General features: G+C 39.0%; 2 protein-coding genes across 10 annotated transcripts in view; both read right to left on the reverse strand.

The window, feature by feature from the left end:
• LOC126764053 (uncharacterized) overlaps positions 1–19,113 on the reverse strand; it is a 917,515-nt gene that overhangs the window by 885,203 nt on the left and 13,199 nt on the right. For 5 of the 9 annotated variants that reach the window (XM_050481799.1, XM_050481798.1, XM_050481793.1 and 2 more), the window contains exons 2-5: positions 14,538–14,655; positions 14,296–14,484; positions 14,119–14,239; positions 13,977–14,052 (exon numbers count right to left, since the gene is read on the reverse strand). The exons of 1 other annotated variant lie outside the window; for it this stretch is intronic. In XM_050481799.1, coding sequence (XP_050337756.1) covers positions 13,977–14,052; positions 14,119–14,239; positions 14,296–14,484; positions 14,538–14,611 — 460 coding nt within the window. In that variant the 5' untranslated portion in view covers positions 14,612–14,655. Of the gene's footprint in view, positions 1–13,976; positions 14,053–14,118; positions 14,240–14,295; positions 14,485–14,537; positions 14,656–19,113 lie in introns of those variants that run through there. 3 more of the 9 variants (XM_050481802.1, XM_050481795.1, XM_050481794.1) reach the window with 2 other exon arrangements.
• The window catches only part of LOC126764112 (uncharacterized), a 423,412-nt gene that overhangs the window by 39,275 nt on the left and 365,024 nt on the right, over positions 1–19,113 (reverse strand). The window lies entirely within an intron of this gene.

Genomic DNA, 19,113 nt, shown 5'->3' on the forward strand with positions numbered 1-19,113 from the left:
CGGGGCCCTCCCCCAAAGAACAATTTCCCCTTATTTTGGCGTATATTAAATCGATTAATGGGGATGTCAAAAAAATGTATCGGCTAAAGTCAAAAAGGGATGAAAATTTTAGGGGGTTTTTGAAAACCCCCAAAGCCATAGCGACAAAAACTAAAACGTTACCTTTGGGTCCTGTCCCTTCCTGCCATTCGTTCCTCACAAGGCAAAAGGGCCAAAATCAAATTCCCCTTGGCACCCGTGTTAAAAAACAAACTTTAGACGATATTCTGTCGGGAAGTCCATTTCACAAGAAACGAGTCATAACGTGAAAAAAGCTCTAAAAACGCTGGGTTTCCCTTAAAAAAGGACCAACCCCCTTATTTTAAAAATTCAAAGGAAAATATTTTGGACCTAATTTCCTTAAATTTAAAAGGGAAAGCACCACAAAAACTTTGGGATTGGATGGAATCTGCCCAGTTTCAAAACTACTAGTCAATACCCCTATCCCCTAAAAAGGGAAATTTTTATCCTCGGTGGCAAAATTTTTTCGCCCCCAGGATGGCTTTGAATTTGCAAAAAAATTCGTTCAAAATTTGGCGAGGAACAGACTGGGAGAAAAAGTAAAACCCCTTCGTTTAAAAAAAGTGGTTCCGTTCCCGGGAAATCTTTGATTTTCCCCAAGACCCAAATCCCCTTTTTAAAAAAAACCCCGAGCACAAAGTCAACTCGGGCTTCTGTGCCCTCTAAAAAAGGTTTGTGCCACCATTTTTGGCACACAATCGGCAAAAACCCACCAGTCACCTCATAGAAAGGAAAAGGGTGCCCCTCAAAAAACATAAGTCTCCCACTGGAACATGTGGTGCTTACCTAAAAAACTAGTACCCATTGTTCAAACACATAAAATTGGAAAAGTATAAATTTATCTCTGGTCATTAAAATGTTTGGTCTGGGTTGAAAAACCCATGCTGGAAAACTTTTTTCCCCAAACGAAAGTCTCAAATCCTTTACCTATGGGATCAGCCCCCCACATTAAGTGGGAAAACCCGGATCTGGAAAGAGGGGGCAAACCCCGCCCCCTCCACCCTCTTTGGTGGATTGGCCCGATGGTTAACAATTCCCCATTCTTGGCCTGCCTTATCCTAAATTTTCCCCGAAAAAAGGAAAATCGTTCCCTTTATACAACGTTCGGCATCCCGGCGTTTTCTCTCTCCGGGGCCTCAGGGTCCACAGTCAAAAAAGGAAGGTGCCTCATCCTTTTACCTCCCCATTTGTGCGGATGTCCACTAAAAGATGGGCCGATTTAAAAGGGCTCATCTGTCAAAACCTTTTTGGATAAAGGTGTGCCGGCGAAGGTCCCCCTCAAGCCTGCATATAACGAACGCCATTCCCTAATTTTCCAGAAAAAATACCCTTCCCCTTCTTACCCTTATATACCCCACAATGCTCCGCGAAAAACGTAACATAAATCCAAATTTATTTCCCCCGTTAAGCCTCAAAAAAAAAGTCTTTTCAGTTGGGTCGATTAAATCGATGGGAACGAATTAAAATTCTCCATCACAATTTCAGTCGCCGATGGAAAGAAGACTATTTAAAAGACCTCCACAAGAGGTATCGATGGAAAACATCAGAAAATGTGCCTAAGCTTGGAGACTGTGTCCTAATTAACGATGATTGTCTCCCTGCGACCGAATGGCGGCTTGGCCGCATAGAAAAGCTTTACTATGGCTCCGACGATCATATCCGAGTAGTCGATCTCCGTACGCAAACCGGAACGTTAACTAGACCACTTGTAAAACTATGTTTTTTACCAACTACCGATAATAACGAAACGGTGTCAAAACTCGTTAAAACAACCGCCGAAATAAACAATAATCAAACAATCTAACTTAATTATTTAAAAGCTCGTCCAAAATGACGGCCCATTCGTGCCACATATTGTGGAACGAACTATGAATGATAATCTATAAACACTTCCTCTTCTTCCACACAGGGTATTATGGATGCATAAAGGCCAGTTACACCAACGCCAACTATACGGTCGGCTATCACTGTGCCCCGAACCCGATGCCCGCTTTGTTGCCGCCCACACCGCTTGCAGCACTGCCCTATTTTTAAGGGGATGACTCCCAATCAGCGTCAGCAGGTGGCTCAGTCACATAGACACTGCTTGAATTGTCTGGCTCAAACGCATGTTACACAGGAGTGCGTGTCTGCCACCATGTGCCAGCACTGTGAGCGGCCACATCATACACTAATACACCGTCATCCCAGACGTGCTGTCGCCCGCTCATCTGGTCCCCGTAGTCGCGATTTAGCCCGACAGGCGCAGCCAAGCTGTGTAGCACGGACCCGTCGAAGAAATGTCCACGCAGCACCTCGGGCCTGGCGTCCACATAACGACGCTTCGATGCGGCGCCAATCATCCACGCCACAACCTCGCCGCACGACCGGCCTCAGCAACGTGGTCGCCACCTTGCAGCAGCTACAGCGTCTCCTAGGCAAAATATTCGCCTAGGGGGGCCGGGATGGCCAAATGAGCTTCAGCGTACTACACCCGCATACAACCCTACATAGAGCCGCAACATCGACAACCCGCATTCATCATTTCACAACACAAATTCCACAACATTTCCACACATAACATCCACAATGTCACCGCGACAGCAGATCTAGCAGCTGATCGGCACCCACGCCAAAAAGCTAAACAAGGAATAACGGGCGGCGAGCCGGCTGTTTTCCGACGTCACGCTCAATGAAGTAGCAACGCGCGCTCGACCTCATTTTTTTCACCCATCTCGATAGCGATATTTTATTAACGAAATCGTATTAAAATTGTGTTTTTCATCCAAAAAAACTAAAAAGCTTTTTAACTGAAATTGTGATTTTTCTTGTGCCTAATAAATATACACAGTTTATTCCTTCGTTGGAAAGCGAAAAAAGGTAGTTCTTATTGTTTAAGGTGTTGAGCTTTTGGGTGACGTGATGAATGTTATTACCTTAAGCAGTAATCCATGTCAAATTTCGTGAAGATACCACGTCAAATGCAAAAGTTTTCCATACAAGCTCTTGATTCCGATTTCGATTCCGATCTGCACAATTTCTTCCGATATAACATTTTTGCTTTAGAAATCATCTATACCAAATTTCATGAATATATCTTGTCAATTGTGGAAGTTTTCCATACAAGAACTTGATTCCGATCGTTCAGTTTGTATGGCAGCTATATGCTATAGTTAACCGATCGGCACCATTTCTTTGGAGATTACATTTTTGCTTTAGAAAATAATCTGTATAAAATTTCAAGAATATATCTTGTCAAATGTGAAAGTTTTCCATACAAGAACTTGATTCCGATCGTTCAGATTGTATGGCAGATATATGCTATAGTTAAGTGATCTTAACAATTTCTTCGGAGATTACATTGTTACCTTAGAAAATAATCTATACCACATTTCATGAATATATCTAGTCAAATGTGAAAGTTTTCCATCAAGAACTTGATTCCGATCGTTCAGATTGTATGGCAACTATATGCTATAGTGAGCCGATCTGAAAAATTTCTTCCGATATTAATTATTTTTATGAAAAATAAATATATTATATACCAAATTTCGTGAAAATATATCTTGTCAAATTAGGAAGTTTCCCATACAAGCATTTGATTCCGACAAATGAGCAACTTCTTGGAGAGAAAACAAGTAAGGAAGGGCTAAGTTCGGGTGTCACCGAACATTTTATACTCTCGCATGATAAAGTGATAACCGAGATTTCATTATACGTCATTTACATATTTTTCAAATACCGTATTTTTGTAAAGTTTTATTCCGCTATCATCATTGGTTCCTAATGTATATACTCGTATTATACAGAAAAGGCATCAGATGGAATTCAAAATAGCGTTATATTGGAAGAGGGCGTGGTTGTTAACCGATTTCACCCATATGTCGTACATGTCATCAGGGTGTTAAGAAAATATTATATACCGAATTTCATTGAAATCGGTCTAGTAGTTCCTGATATATGGTTTTTTGTCCATAAGTGGGCGACGCCACGCCCATTTTCAATTTTTAGAAAAGGCCTGGATGCGGCTTCCTTCTGCCATTTCTTCCGCAAAATTTAGTGTTTCTGACGTTTTTTGTTAGTCAGTTAACGCACTTTTAGTGATTTTCAACACAACCTTTGTATGAGAGGTGGGCGTGGTTATTATCCGATTTCTTCCATTTTTGAACTGTATATGGAAATGCCTGAAGGAAACGACCCGATAGAGTTTGGTTGCCAAAGCTATAGTAGTTTCCGAGATATGTACAAAAAACTTATTAGGGGGCGGGGCCACGCCCACTTTTCCAAAACAATTACGTCAAAATATGCCCCTTCCTAATGCGATCCTTTGTGCCAAAGGTCACTTTAATATCTTAATTTATGGCTTAGTTATGACACTTTATAGGTTTTCGGTTTTCGCCATTTTGTGGGCGTGGCAGTGAGCCGATTTTGCCCATCTTCGAACTTAACCTTCTTATGGAACCAAGAAATACGTGTACCAAGTTTCATCATGATATCTCAATTTTTACTCAAGTTACAGCTTGCACGGATGGATGGACAGGCGGACGGACGGACAGACAGACATCTGGATTTCGACTCTACTCGTCACCCTGATCACTTTGGTATATATAACCCTCTATCTGACTCTTTTAGTTTTAGGACTTACAAACAACCGTTATGTGAACAAAACTATAATACTCTCCTTAGCAACATTGTTGCGAGAGTATAAATATAAGCAAAAGGCCAACATACGTCTGTAATAGCAATGCATGTTTCTGAGCATAATTTTCATTAAATGCTCAGCTCTGTTCACCCGCCACTGTTAAGATTTCTCCTTCTTAGCTAGCTGTGGTGAAATGCACTCATCGGAACTATGTGTTTTGTTGAAAAATTTCACTCATCCTAAAAACGCTTAGCATACTTTATGTACTTCAGAAAGGCAAGCGTATAAGTAATACTAATGACTATTTTAATGTGACATTTGGGTCGGTCACTATAAAAATTAAAAAATGCATATGAAAACTCAATTGCAACTTAAGGCAAGTTAACCAAGTTACCCAAGAAAGAGCCTGATATTGATATATCTTTGTAGTTCGAAACTACCTAAGCAAACTTTAGAAACCCTTGAATACACCCTAACAGATAATTCCAATATACTCTTCTTCTTCTTAATTGGCGTAGACACCGCTTACGCGATTATAGCCGAGTTAACAACAGCGCGCCAGTCGGTTTTCCTTTCGCTATGTAGTGCCAATTGGATATTCCAAGCGAAGCCAGGTCCTTTTCCACTTGGTCCCTCGAACGGAGTGGAGGTCTTCCTCTTCCTCTGCTACCCCCGGCGAGTACTGTGTCGAATACTTTCAGAGCTGGAGTGTTTTTGTCCATCCGGACTACATGACCTAGCCAGCGTGGCCGCTGTCTTTTAATTCGCTGAACTATGTCAATGTCGTCGTATATCTCGTACAGCTCATAGCTCCATCGAATGCGATATTCGCCGTGGCCAACGCGCAAAGGACCATAATTATTTCGCAGAACTTTTCTCTCGAAAACTCGTAACGTCGACTCATCGGTTACTGTCATCGTCCAAGCCTCTGCACCATAAAGCAGGACGGGAATTATGAGCGACTTATAGAGTTTGGTTTTCGTTCGTCGAGGGAGAATTGAACGTTTCAATTGCCTACTCAGTCCGAAGTAGCACCTGTTGGCAAGAGCAATCCAGCGTTGGATTTCCAGGCTGACATTGTTGGTGGTGTTTACAACTTCAAAGTTATGACTGTCAACCGTGACGCGAGAGACAAGTCGCGGAGGCGACGACTGTTTGTTTGATGACAGGAGATATTTCGTTTTGCCCTGGTTTACTGCCAGACCCATTTGTTTTGCTTCCTTGTCCAGCCTGGAAAAAGCAGAACTAACGGCGCGGGTGTTGAGGCCAATGATGTCAATATCATCGGCATACGCCAGAAGCTGAACACTTTTATAAAAGATTGTACCTTCTCTATTTAGTTCTGCAGCTCGAACTATTTTCTCCAGAAGCAGATTGAAGAAGTCGCACGATAGGGAGTCACCTTGTCTGAAAACTCGTTTGATATCGAACGGCTCGGAGAGGTCCTTCCCGATCCTAATGGAGCTTTTGGTGTTACTCAACGTCAGTTTACACAGCCGTATTAGTTTTACGGAGATACCAAATTCAGACATCGCGGCATAAAGGCAGCGCCTTTTCGTGCTGTCGAAAGCAGCTTTGAAATCGACAAAGCGGTGGAGTGTGTCGATTCTCCTTTCACGGGTCTTTTCAAGATTTTGCGCATGGTGAATATCTGGTCAGTTGTTGATTTTCCAGGTCTGAAGCCACACTGATAAGGTCCAATCAGTTTGTTGACGGTGGGCTTTAATCTTTCACACAATACGCTCGATAGAACCTTATATGCGATGTTGAGGAGGCTAATCCCACGGTAGTTGGCGCAGATTGTGGGGTCTCCTTTTTTATGGATTGGGCATAGCACACTTAAATTCCAATCGTTGGGCATGCTTTCGTCCGACCATATTTTACAAAGAAGCTGATGCATGCTCCTTATCAGTTCTTCGCCGCCGTGTTTGAATAGCTCGGCCGGTAATCCATCGGCCTCCGCCGCTTTGTTGTTCTTCAGGCGGGTAATTGCTATTCGAACTTCTTCATGGTCGGGTAATGGAACGTCTGCTCCATCGTCATCGATTGGGGAATCGGGTTCGCCTTCTCCTGGCGTTGTGCGTTCACTGCCATTCAGCAGGCTGGAGAAGTGTTCCCTCCATAATTTAAGTATGCTCTGGACATCGGTGACTATATCACCTTTGGGGGTTCTACAAGAGTATGATCTGGTTTTTAAACTTTCTGTAAGCTGCCGCATTTTTTCGGAGAATTTTCGAGCATTACCCCTGTCGGCCAGCTTATCAAGCTCTTCGTACTCACGCATTTCGGCCTCTTTCTTCTTCTGTCTGCAAATGCGTCTCGCGTCCCTCTTCAACTCTCGGTATCTATCCCATCCCGCACGTGTCGTGGTCGATCGTAACGTTGCGAGGTAGGCAGCCTGTTTTCTCTCCGCTGCGACACGGCACTCCTCGTCGTACCAGCTGTTCTTTTGCTCTTTCCGAAAACCAATGGTTTCGGTTGCAGCTGTACGTAAGGAATTTGAAATGCCGTCCCACAGTTCCCTTATACCGAGTTGTTGACTAGTGCTCTCAGAGAGCAGGAGTGCAAGCCGAGTAGAAAATCGTTCGGCTGTACCTTGTGATTGCAGCTTCTCGACGTCAAACCTTCCGTGTGTTTGTTGGCATGCGTTTTTTACTGCACAGAGGCGGGTGCGAATCTTGGCTGCAACAAGATAGTGGTCCGAGTCGATGTTAGGACCTCGGAGCGCACGCACATCTAAAACACTGGAGACGTGTCTTCCGTCTATCACAACATGATCGATCTGGTTGGTAGTTTTTCGATCCGGAGACAGCTAGGTAGCTTGATGAATCGTCTTATGCTGGAATCTAGTACTACAGATAACCATATTTCGGGCCCCGGCGAAGTCAATCAGCTGTCGTTTAAATTTCATTGGGGGGGCTTTTTACGTGGCGGGTCCCAAACCCAGCGAACAATCCTATGCAGGGGATGTTTCGCCTTCTCGCTTTAGCTCGCCTTCGAACGGATGTTCTAAGGCTATTCAGAGGATACTTGGTCAAAGACCGGAAGTTGTGAGCTGCTTGAGCCATGTGTAAAAGAATCGTTTCTGGCCACTCCAAAGTGAATGGCGATCACAGAACTTTCCTCACTTGCGTGAACCATCCCTCCGCATGGTTCCGCGCTGGGTGTGGGACTCGCCACGTAAAAAACGCCCCCTATGAAAAGAAAACATCAGCCTTGAAGGAGAAACCCTCCTTTTGATGACGACAATGGCAAACGAAAGGGCATGCACCTCGAATGTATGGTCCCATAACTGGGAAGGTGCCGCTGCCCAGCTGGTTGATGTCCTCGTGAAAATAAAGGCTGACATCAAAGCCCTCCAAGAAATGTGAAGGACGGGACAAGGACTGAGACGAGTAGGCCCTTGTGATATTTGCTACAGTGGCCATACAGAGGATCGCAAATTCAATGTGGGATTCGTGGTGGGAGAAACGCTCCGTTGGCGAACCCTGGCATTCACCCCGATAGATGGACGGCTAGCTGCAATCCGCATCAAAGCAAAGTTCGAAGAACGATGTGATCAAATATGCCTTGTATGAACGCTTGGAGCGCACATATGAGAGCTGCCCCCGCCACGATGTTGAAATCGTGCTTTTCCTAAAAATGACGCACCTGCCTTTGTGCAACAAAGAAGGCACGTCAACAAACATAAGGAAGGGTTGACATCAAGAAGCTGCAACGACAACAGACTACCGAACGATTTCCTACTCGACTTGCACTTCTGCTCTCTGAGAGCTCTCGTCAGCAACTCGGTATAAAGGAACTGTGGGACGACATTTAAAGCTCTTTACGTACAGCTGCCACCGAAACCATTGGTTTTCGGAAAATCAACGGCAGCACGATATATACAAGATGTATACAGCTGCTGGCGTTGAGAGTCATTATTTCGAAGTCATAGATAATTTCGTCTATCTCGGAACCAGCATTAATAGCAACAACAACGTCAACCTCGAAATCCAACGCAGAATAAATTTTGGTAGCAGGTGCTGCTTTGGAGAGAAAGGTTTGGTGGAAGATTTATGGACCTGTGCGCATTGGCCACGACGAGTATCGTATTCGATGGAACGACGAACTCTATGAGATATACGACGAGCATGTCATAATTCTGCGAATTAAAAGACGGCGGAAAGTGTGTCATGTCGTCCGATTGGACGAAAGCGCTCCAGCTCAGAAAGTATTATACGCAGTACCCACCGAGGGAAGCAGAGGAAGAGGAAAACGTTTACTCCGTAGGAAAACCAAGGTGGAAAGTCGACTGGCGCTTTTGTTAACTCGGCTATAACCTCGTAATCGTTGTCTACGCCAGTTAAGGAAAAGAAGAGGTCGTCCTTGGCGGTAAAGACTTCTTTTCGATTTAGGGACGCTAAGGACATGGAGTTTTCCGTACAGGTACACGCTGCAGTCCCTCAACACTTCTATTGTATTCCCAACAATATAGGTCACTGCATCGCAGAACCTGGCGGTTCCTTCTTAGCACCTCCTCCTGTGTGGGAGTTTTAGACGGCGTGTAGTCGCTGAAGAAGGGATGCTGTGAGCTTTTTCACTACGCGCTCAAAATTAGTAATATCGTGCGTAGTTGGTTTTCATATTGCGTTCTGACGCTGAACCTTTTAACCTCCAGTGAGCTCAGCAAGCATTGGCCGAACTACTGGCTCTTAGCAAAGCCAATTTCTCCGCATATGTTGGTGTTCTGTCTGAACAATATACTACGAGTATACAATAGGTTTACACGCGGTGCTTCCAAATATTCTATTGGAGGCTTTTTGCCAAAGCTGTATGGAGGGATGCGAGGTGGAATCACCTCACCCCAGCTATTGACAGAGTGAGATTAAAATATCTCGATGGACAAGCTTTTGTCGAAGATAGCGAAATTACTAAGATTGAGTTTAACTACCTTAGTAAATTTGTGGTTAGCTTAACCCTTTCGCCCCTACTGGGACAATATGTCCCAGCAAACTTCAAACATGTGTATAACTTTTAATTTTGATCCAATTACGCATTGAAATGTACCCAATAAAGCCTTGAAGACTTCTTTGATGATCAGTAACCGCATTCCGTTATTATTGACATCAATTTCTCGTTACCGAATATTTTGCACAGACATTTCGCGAAATTTTATCAGTCACGCGTTGTATTTCAATGTGAAACGTCTATCTGGTTCAGTTTTTATTCGTAATATTCCGCTTGCTTTACGGTTTAGGTGTGAATAAAGATAATTCCTTCGAAATTGGAAACAAATTGGATTGAAAAAGGTAAGTTTTTTATATTTGTAACTACATTGGGACATATAATCCCAATAATGCATTTGTGTGGGATAATAATATCCCAATATTTGTTTATACCATTAGATGTCTACAAGGAAAAAATTGGGTGAGAACGAAATTGCTGATTATTTTTTACAAGAGGATAGCGACGATATGGCCGATGATTTTAGTGCCTCTGAGTCTAGCTATGAACCATCGGATGACGATGACGAAGATGCGGAAGTTCCTGTAGCAAACGCTAAATATGTAAGCAAATCAGGTGATGAGTCTTCTTCTGAATCGGAGTTGGATGACGATGACGGTCAAGTTTTAGAAGTTGTATCATGCATAAAAAAACATTCCCAGCAACGCGAAGTGAAAGTGGTGCGCAATCCATAGACGAGTGTATGGCAAAATTCAAGTGTCGCTCAAGTTTGAAACAGTATATGCCTTTGAAGCCAATAAAGAGAGGGATAAAATTATGGCTGCGCTGTGATGCCAAAACAGGCTACACTTATGACTTGAATGTATATACTGGAAAAGACACATCCTCTAATCTGAAAGGAACTCTGGGAGAACGAGTTGTAGAAAACTTGACAGCAGACATTCTTGAGCAAAATGTTGTTTTAGCGTTTTATAGGTTTTTCATCTAACGTTAGCCGAAAACAAAAAGATGGTTCTAAATTAGAAGTTGATTGTCCACTAGCTATTGCAGACTACAATCGTATAATGGGGGGCGTAGACTTATCAGATCAGAAGGCTGCAATATACGACATGAATCGTAAGTCGCAAAAATGGTGGAAAAAGTTATTTTACAAGATTTTTATGCTAGCTGTGGTTAACGCTTGGATTATATATACACAACGTCAACGCCGTAAAATTTCGCTCATTCAGCTGAAGGAATAAAGCACAAAAAGCTCACAACACAAAAATGTGGGGGAAGACCAGCAAAGCGATCACGAACTGAACGTCTAAATATTGGCGATCATCTTCCTATTGAACAGCCTTCTCGTCGCCGATGCGTTCATTGCACTTCACAAAATAAGGAAACCAGAACCAAATACGTCTGTTCTGGATGCAACAACGCTTTATGTTTTAAATGTTTTGCTTCTTTTCACAAGTGACTTAAATTTGTAAAAGGAAAAATGAATAAACAGTGAAATCCATTATTTTTTATTAGAAGTTGATATTTAATTTTTTGTTCCTTTTGGTATTATTGGGACTTATGCGTCCCACCTATAAATGTTATTGGGATTATATATCCCAGGATAACCGTAAGGATATCCGATTTTTCAGGTATGCCAAACATCTTATATTTTAGTCATACTACATTATTTGCTGTTGTAATGATGAAAACCCCGCCTGATTTCGAAAAAAAACTCAGGGGTGAAAGGGTTAAAAGACTGCCGATTTATGAGGAACTCTCGATCCACTTTTAAAGGTCTATTAGTAACAAAAAATACGAAGATGTGCAAGTTCGATCTATAGATCAACCACAGGTATCCCTCTCTAATTCAGTTCGCTTAACTAACTAACTCTCTCGTATCTTACTATGTCGCGTAGTTAAGGCAATTTTTTTGTTTTCATTTAATGGCGTTCCGTGTGCATGAAAATGATCCAGTTCCACCCACCTGTAATAGCAGCCATAGGTGCCAAGGAACAGTGGCGGATCCAGAAAAATTTTTTGGGAGGGGGGAGGTTGGCGTATTTTACGAAAAGTTTTATTACTCAACTTATTTTTTATAGGACACGTTTTGTCTTGTGCACAAAAATGGGTATACGGATAGTTGAATTGCGAAAAATCATATTATACTGTTGAAATGAATGAGTTAATTATGCAACTTGACAAATAATTATGCACGTGATAATGAAGAGCTTGTAATGTTGACCATGTACTACGTAAAATGGTGTGCACGGGCAGGTTATAGTGCGCACGGGTGTATAATAATGCGCATGATATATTACTAAAAAAGAACTTGTTGATGAATATTTTCGCAACCAAGTTTCTTTCGTAATATTATTTCAAACGTCGTTAAACTATTTTTATCCAATTATTATGTTTGTATATCCACTGGCCTTGTCGTATTAAAGTAAATGAAAACTCTCGACAACAAACAGTCGAGAGTGTTCATTTACTTTATTTTTATCTAATATCGTATTTTTAGCAACTTGACTAAAATATGGAAGATTATGAAAGATGAAACGTTACTTACAAATACAACTTTAATTCGATGCTAATTAACTGCAACGAAAAAATAACTTCTTCATTTAAAGCACATATAAGGAAAACCATGATTTTCTTACAAGATGTTTACTGACACTGTAAAGTACCAATTTATAGTAATTACATACTGCGAATTATTTGCACAATTGACCCTCGGCAACATATTTGCTATTTTCAAAGACACAAAAATTAATTAATTTACAAAAATGGAACTGAATAATCGCAAAGAGCAAAACATTGCCCTACACTTGTAAAAATTTTCAAATTCAAATTTAATCAGCGCGCTTCGTTGTCAAATCTGTATGCCCAAGAAGATGGGCTGAAAGCCATGAAGCCGTGTAGACATATATCGAATTGCATCCATTCGTGATGAAATCATTAGAAAGAATCGGAACTTGGAAGGATCCGGAGACTTCAACTACGGCCTCTCAGCTCGTCGCTGCGATTTCTGCTGCAGAATTACAAATTTCCTGCTTCATAATGCAATCCGTAAATGCAGTCGTTCTACCTCTCAGCCGGCAATTACGACGCTTTAAAAGAGTTCGAAGAAATGCGACAAAATGCCGAAAAAAGCTTTTTTTTGATTATTAATAACGTTGAAGAAGTATGCACCAAACTATTTACAGAAATAAAGGTACAACGACGCTAAGGCATACTATCGCATTGCTTTTTATATTCCCTTTCTTGATACTTACATTGCTCACTTGAAAAGCCGCTTTCTTGACCACAGATCAGTGTTAGAAAATTTTTGTGTATTTTTCCCAAAGTACGAATTTGACGCTAAAAAAGCTCGAGAAATATTTTCTTTTTCTGAAAGGGTGATCAACTGATCAAAACAAAACTATCTTGCGGAGGTGAAAATGTGGAAACAGCGAACTTCAGGCAAGCATTTTCGGAATGCTTTCGAAGCTTTAGAAGCAGTGAACAAAACGTCTTTTGGGAATGTTTTCAAGATTTTACGCATATTGGCGTTATTGCCTGTTTCAATAGCATCACCGGAAAGAAGTTTTGCAAGTTTAAAGAGAATTAAAACCTATTTACGAAATACGACAGGTCAAGATAGACTTAATGGTCTAGCATCAATGAATATTCATAGGAATATTAATCTGTCAGTTGATGAAATAATAGAAGAATTCTTTCAAAAACCAAGGAAAATATAACATTCAATGTGAGATCCCGTGTAATCCTCAATTAATCACTGAGCTTCAGCGATACTTCTTGTACAAATGTAGAGAAAGTTCGACTTATATGAATAACAACAAAAATCTTGTAACTTATTATAATTGCTTATAATTTGATGTGATTTTTTTATCAATAACCTCATTCCAAACCCATATCAACAAACATATATTTTTCTCTGAGTTAGGGGGTGTTTTAAAAACCAAAAAGAACACCAATCTCAGTCAGTACAATTCAGGAAAGGTGTTTGAAAGAAAAATTGGAGAGTTTCGTATTATGAAATAACAGTTTCAAAAACGTGTGAAACATTCATATACCTAGAGGGTAATGGGCTACGACGATTGTGCTATAATATGGGTTATTTTGTTTAATAACGAATACAATTTTTCAGACATCCGCTCTGAGTAATTCCTTACTTAAAATGTTCTTAATATATTTCTCCCTATTATTTATGTTGTTGAAAACAATAAAAACTATCTTGTGTAACATGTTGCGCTCAGGTATAAATATTTCTGTAATATAATTTGATACATATGTACATACTTGTATGTGTTGAATATTTCTTAATTTTTTTAGTAGTCCATAATTAATATCTAAAAAGAAAACTTACTGGTTCTTGTTTTTGCGTCAGGATCTAAGAAAATATGTCTCGCTGTATGCTTTGGAACTAAATATACACTCCTGTTCTAATATGCATATATAAAGAAAAAATTAAAAAATAAATCAAATTTATTAGTATTCTGATAACTTACAAATTTGTGTGGGTGTTGATATAAAGCGTAGCCTGTAATGTTGATTGTATCTAATTCCTGATGCCTGTTATGAAAGTCATTAGAAAATCGCCGAAATCTTCCAGTGCGATTATTATAATTGCTTTATAAAAAGGAATTTGTCTTACTTAAGATGATTGCTTATGTTGATCAACATACCTTAATAGCCATAATTTATATTTTAACATAGCTACATTATTTAATGTGCCTTCAACCGAATTTTTCATTCCATCATATCCATCACGCCACAAGTTGTCTCGGTTGACTTCATTAGAAATTGTTCCTTTGTAAAAATAAATCATATTTTTGGCAACATAATTCAGTACCATAAAATTGTGATGCATTCGTCTAAATAAAATATTTCAGTTAAATAAATAAAAAAATAATTTGATGAATTTAACCTGTGAAAATCCATTAATTCGGTTGCTTGTGAATATGTGCTCGGAATTATTTCCCCAGCGTTTCTGGATTGCATTGTTCTGGAACATTTTTCTTTATGCAGTAGAAAACAACTTCCTTCTGAAAATATTTTACACGTTACTTAATTTAATGAATTTATTACTATGTAGTAGTTACCAGATATGTTAATACTACAAAATCCATGTATTAAAAAATAGCTTAACAATAAAAAACCCATCTTTCTGAGCAAGTGAAATGTTCTATGTTCAAAGTATTCAAAAACGAAATGATTACTGTTTAAGTTTACCATTTATCAAAGAAGGAATAAATTACTTGAATTTATATCACGGTCTGTTAAACTTGCTATTCGCATCAGAAAACACGAGCTAATTTCATGTGAAAGCAATTTGTGGGTTAGTATTATATTGCCAGAAAAAATTTTTGTTTTTGCTGCTTTTAAAACATACTATAGATTACAATTAAGCGATTAACTTGAAATATGTAGCATATTCTTCAGAGCTTTACAGAAATTATTGTATTTTACATATATTGATTTAAGCCAAATTGTTGATGACATATGACTCTCTGTATTTATTATTGAGAGAATTTCGATTAAATAAGTGCTGTTATTGTTTTGAGAAATTGTAAATTGTAGGGCTATATGGTTAGTAAGGGTTTCGCCTCATTCATACTTGTATTCATATGTATGTATACGTATATCTGCACAAATGTATATATAAATAAATTGGTGTCTCGCTACAACTCGAGAATGGCTGCACCGATTCGACTAATTTGAGTCTTAAAATATTCGTGGAAGTCCAGGAAGGTGGTGAGATAATATTCAAAAATTGCGACGAAAATATTAAACACGACAATTTAATTTTCCCATAAAAACTGATGTTCGTCCTGCGTTTTGGTATTTTTATACTCTTGTTGCTATAGAGTATAATAGTTTTGTTCACCTAACGGCTTTACGTATCACCTATATACATACATAGGTTATATATATATAAAAATAAAGTATAGGATGACGAGAAAAGTTAAAATCCGGTTGATTGTCTGTCGGTCCGTCTGTGCAAGCTGTAACTTTAGTAAAAATTGAGATATCTTGATGAATCTGCGTATGATAATGGTATGCGAGTTCTTTAGTACAGAAAAAATTACGAATGCGTAGATGGGCGTAATCGGACCACAGCCACGCCGATAAATCGTAATTAACCGAAAACTAAGCACTAAATTAAGATATATTTAGTACAGGGATCGAAGTAGCACAGGACACACGTGCAAAAACAATTGAAAGGTGGGCATGGCCTAGCCCTCTAACAAATTCAATGCACACATTTCCTAAAATACTAAAACTCCCAAATATGAGATAACCCTGCTCCATATAACGGTACTGTTCTAATATTCTAATAGCGCAATAATCAGTAACTAAATACGCCAGAGACATTCAATTTTACCTCAGAGATAGTACTAGAGGGCTTTATGTGAGCCGGTGTGGAAATTAGAAAAGGGGCATGGCTCCGCCCACCCTTTAGTGAGATCACATACCTCGGAACCCGACCAACCGATTTCAACTTAATTTGACGTAACAAAACCACGCCTACTTTTCAGATTTTTGTTGGAATTGAACAATTTTTGGTCATATGGTGGCACCAGAGAATGTATAACATAGAGAAGGTTCAGTTGGACAGGCGTTCGAACTGTCAAGAGCTAACAAAATCCTATTAGTGGATTTCACCACTATCGGCTCGTAAGGAGGAATTTTAAAAGCGATGAGTGAAAAGAGTTGAGCATTCATTGAAAATTATGCTCAGAAATTTACATTGCTATTACAGACGTACATACAAATGATAATATTATAATTAAATTCTGCAACTTTCGAATTAATATTTGTAGTTTACGCGCAAATAAAAGCTACTTTTTAAATATTTCTTATCTTTGATAATATCATATATATTCATATGCTTGTATATATGATATATAATTACCTAAAAAACTTAAAATATTTCTATAAAAAAAAATAAAAAATAAATCACACCTTTTATCATTTAAAACTTTCATACGCATCTATCCTGCAGATATTCAATTTCAAATCAAGAATTTTTGATGACTCATGCCCAGCTCTTGACCGATGCTACGGCTGCTACTATGTCGGTCTTTTTCGGCCAATTCAGTGATTTTATCGCAATTTTCGACGACTGGCCTTCCTGAGCGTGGCGCATCTTCGACCACCTCTACACCAGAACACAAACGTTGAAACCATCGTTGTGCGGTGGAAATGGAAACTATACCGGGTCCATAAACTGCACAAATTTTATTGGCCGCTTGAGATGCATTTTTGCCTTTATCGTAGTAGTACTGTAAAATATGCCGTATTTTCTCTTTATTTTGCTCCATGTTTGCGACGCTATAACTCACGAACGACTTAAAAGGAACGACAATCAATGAAACACGTATTAGCGTGAAATGAGCTTTCCAAAAAGGTATAGCATGACCCGATGCGACGAATAAAACTAAAACGAAAATACCGCAAGACTTTTTTGACAACCAATATGATAAATTACACAACAACAAATGTTCATGAATTCGATTTATTCATAAAAGCAAATGCAATTACATCTGCTCGAGCATGCCTTTGCCTACAAGCGTCTTTTCCCGACGATGGCAAAAGCTAAAAATCACAAATTGAATATATTTCCGAAATTTGTATGAGAAGGGAAATGTGACAACCCTGCAAATGTAAGTATTCACATATATTAGAATAAAATTGACAACATAGTTCATTTGTCGATTTTCAAGTCAAGAAATGTTTCAAAGAAAATATTCAATATTCCTCTGATTTATGTGTACAGTTAATCCCGGTTAAGTAGTACTCCGGTAAGGTGCTAATTCCTCTTAACTTCCTGTATCTTGCTGCATCTCACGTTTTTTTTTTTGAAATACATAGAAACTATTGTTTTAAGTACGACTCGCTTAAGTATCCGTAGTCGCTCATGTACCTTATTAGATATTTACTTTTAACAAACCACAAAAATCTGTTTCTGTGGCACATAACCGGATTTTCTATCCACAACACAATGCTGTGAGGCTTTGTCATCGCATCAGTCCTTTTATACATTGACTTTTTGGCAAAACGTGAAGTTCGACCATCGGTTTTCCGTGACAACAGAGTTTTCGTATGAAACAATGAATGTATGCGTATATTTACATACATTTGTGTAGATGAATTTACAAACAGTACGCGTATGATTCTTTCAAATTTGTTTACGTGCACACCAGAGATCTGCAATTGGTACCAATAAAATTAGTGCACTTAAGTCATGAGACATAAAAATTGCTGCAAATGAGTACTCATAATAATATAAAAAATTACTAAGAAAAGAAAAAAACCAAAAGAAAAAAACCTCAAAGTACACAGTGTCACATATGAGGGACAACAATTTATGATTCTCTCAATAGTAGACAAATAATTTAACTTTACTCACTTTTTTGAAGGAAAGAATAAAAATAATTTAAATAATTTACAGAATAAAAGTGTAAATTTCTTATCGTGCGCTGAAAAACTGTTTCGTTATTGTCTGTTATGTTTTGTTTTAGTACTAATGGTTTTTTGTAAAGGTAAATATACTGATATTTATATATTATAATTTATTTCAATTTGATATTACACAATGAAGTCAAACGAAGACTTAGTGGGGAAAATTGCTATGGGTATTCATAAGGTCAGCAAAAAACAGAAGGGCAGAAGTGCTATTTGGGATATGTTTGCAGAAATAGATAAAGATGACGTAGTAAATTACTTGGCATGGTATGTTGTCGTAATTGTAAAAATGTGTATAAATGCCATGGCATGCAGACTTCTAATCTCAATAGACATAAATACATACTTTACCTCACATACAACTAAACTGCCCAGACAGAAAGTAAGAGAAGAGGATAAAAAATTAGCTTTAGAAGCTTGCGCTGATTGTGTGGTTGAAGACTGTCGTCCGTTTTCTTCTGTGGAGGGCTCCGGATTTAAAAAAATAGTCCAATTTTTGGTGGCTATAGTCACAAAGTATTGAAAAAATGTTGATGTTGACGATTTACTTCCGGATCCAACAACCATTTCGCTCAACATAGGAAAAAAGGCGAAAGAAAAAAAGAAGAACTTTCTGTTGAAATAACAGAAAATGTACAATCCGGCTACGTTTTTGCTACAATTGATTTACGGAAAGACGAATATGTTAAACGCGATTGTTTATGTGCCACACTGCAGTTTGCGAAGGACTTCAAATTATACGATATTGTCCTTGGAATGAAGTCCATGGATTATTCGCAAGCTACAGGTCTTAATATTAGGAGAAAGCTGCAGGATATATTTGCAGAGTTCGGCGTAAGTAGTTTAGACAGCATTATTTTTATCACAGATAGAGGAATCACTGTGAAAATGACATTAGAAAATAACCAAAGGCTTAACTGTTCAAGTCATCTTTTCTCAAACCTATTAGAATCCAGTGTTGAATCTACAGATGAGATTAAATATATATCCTGTAAGAAGCTTGTAAAATATTTTAAGAAATCGGGTAGCAACAC

Source organism: Bactrocera neohumeralis, unplaced genomic scaffold (genome assembly GCF_024586455.1).
Source record: "Bactrocera neohumeralis isolate Rockhampton unplaced genomic scaffold, APGP_CSIRO_Bneo_wtdbg2-racon-allhic-juicebox.fasta_v2 cluster09, whole genome shotgun sequence".
Classification (NCBI taxonomy): Eukaryota; Metazoa; Arthropoda; class Insecta; order Diptera; family Tephritidae; genus Bactrocera; species Bactrocera neohumeralis.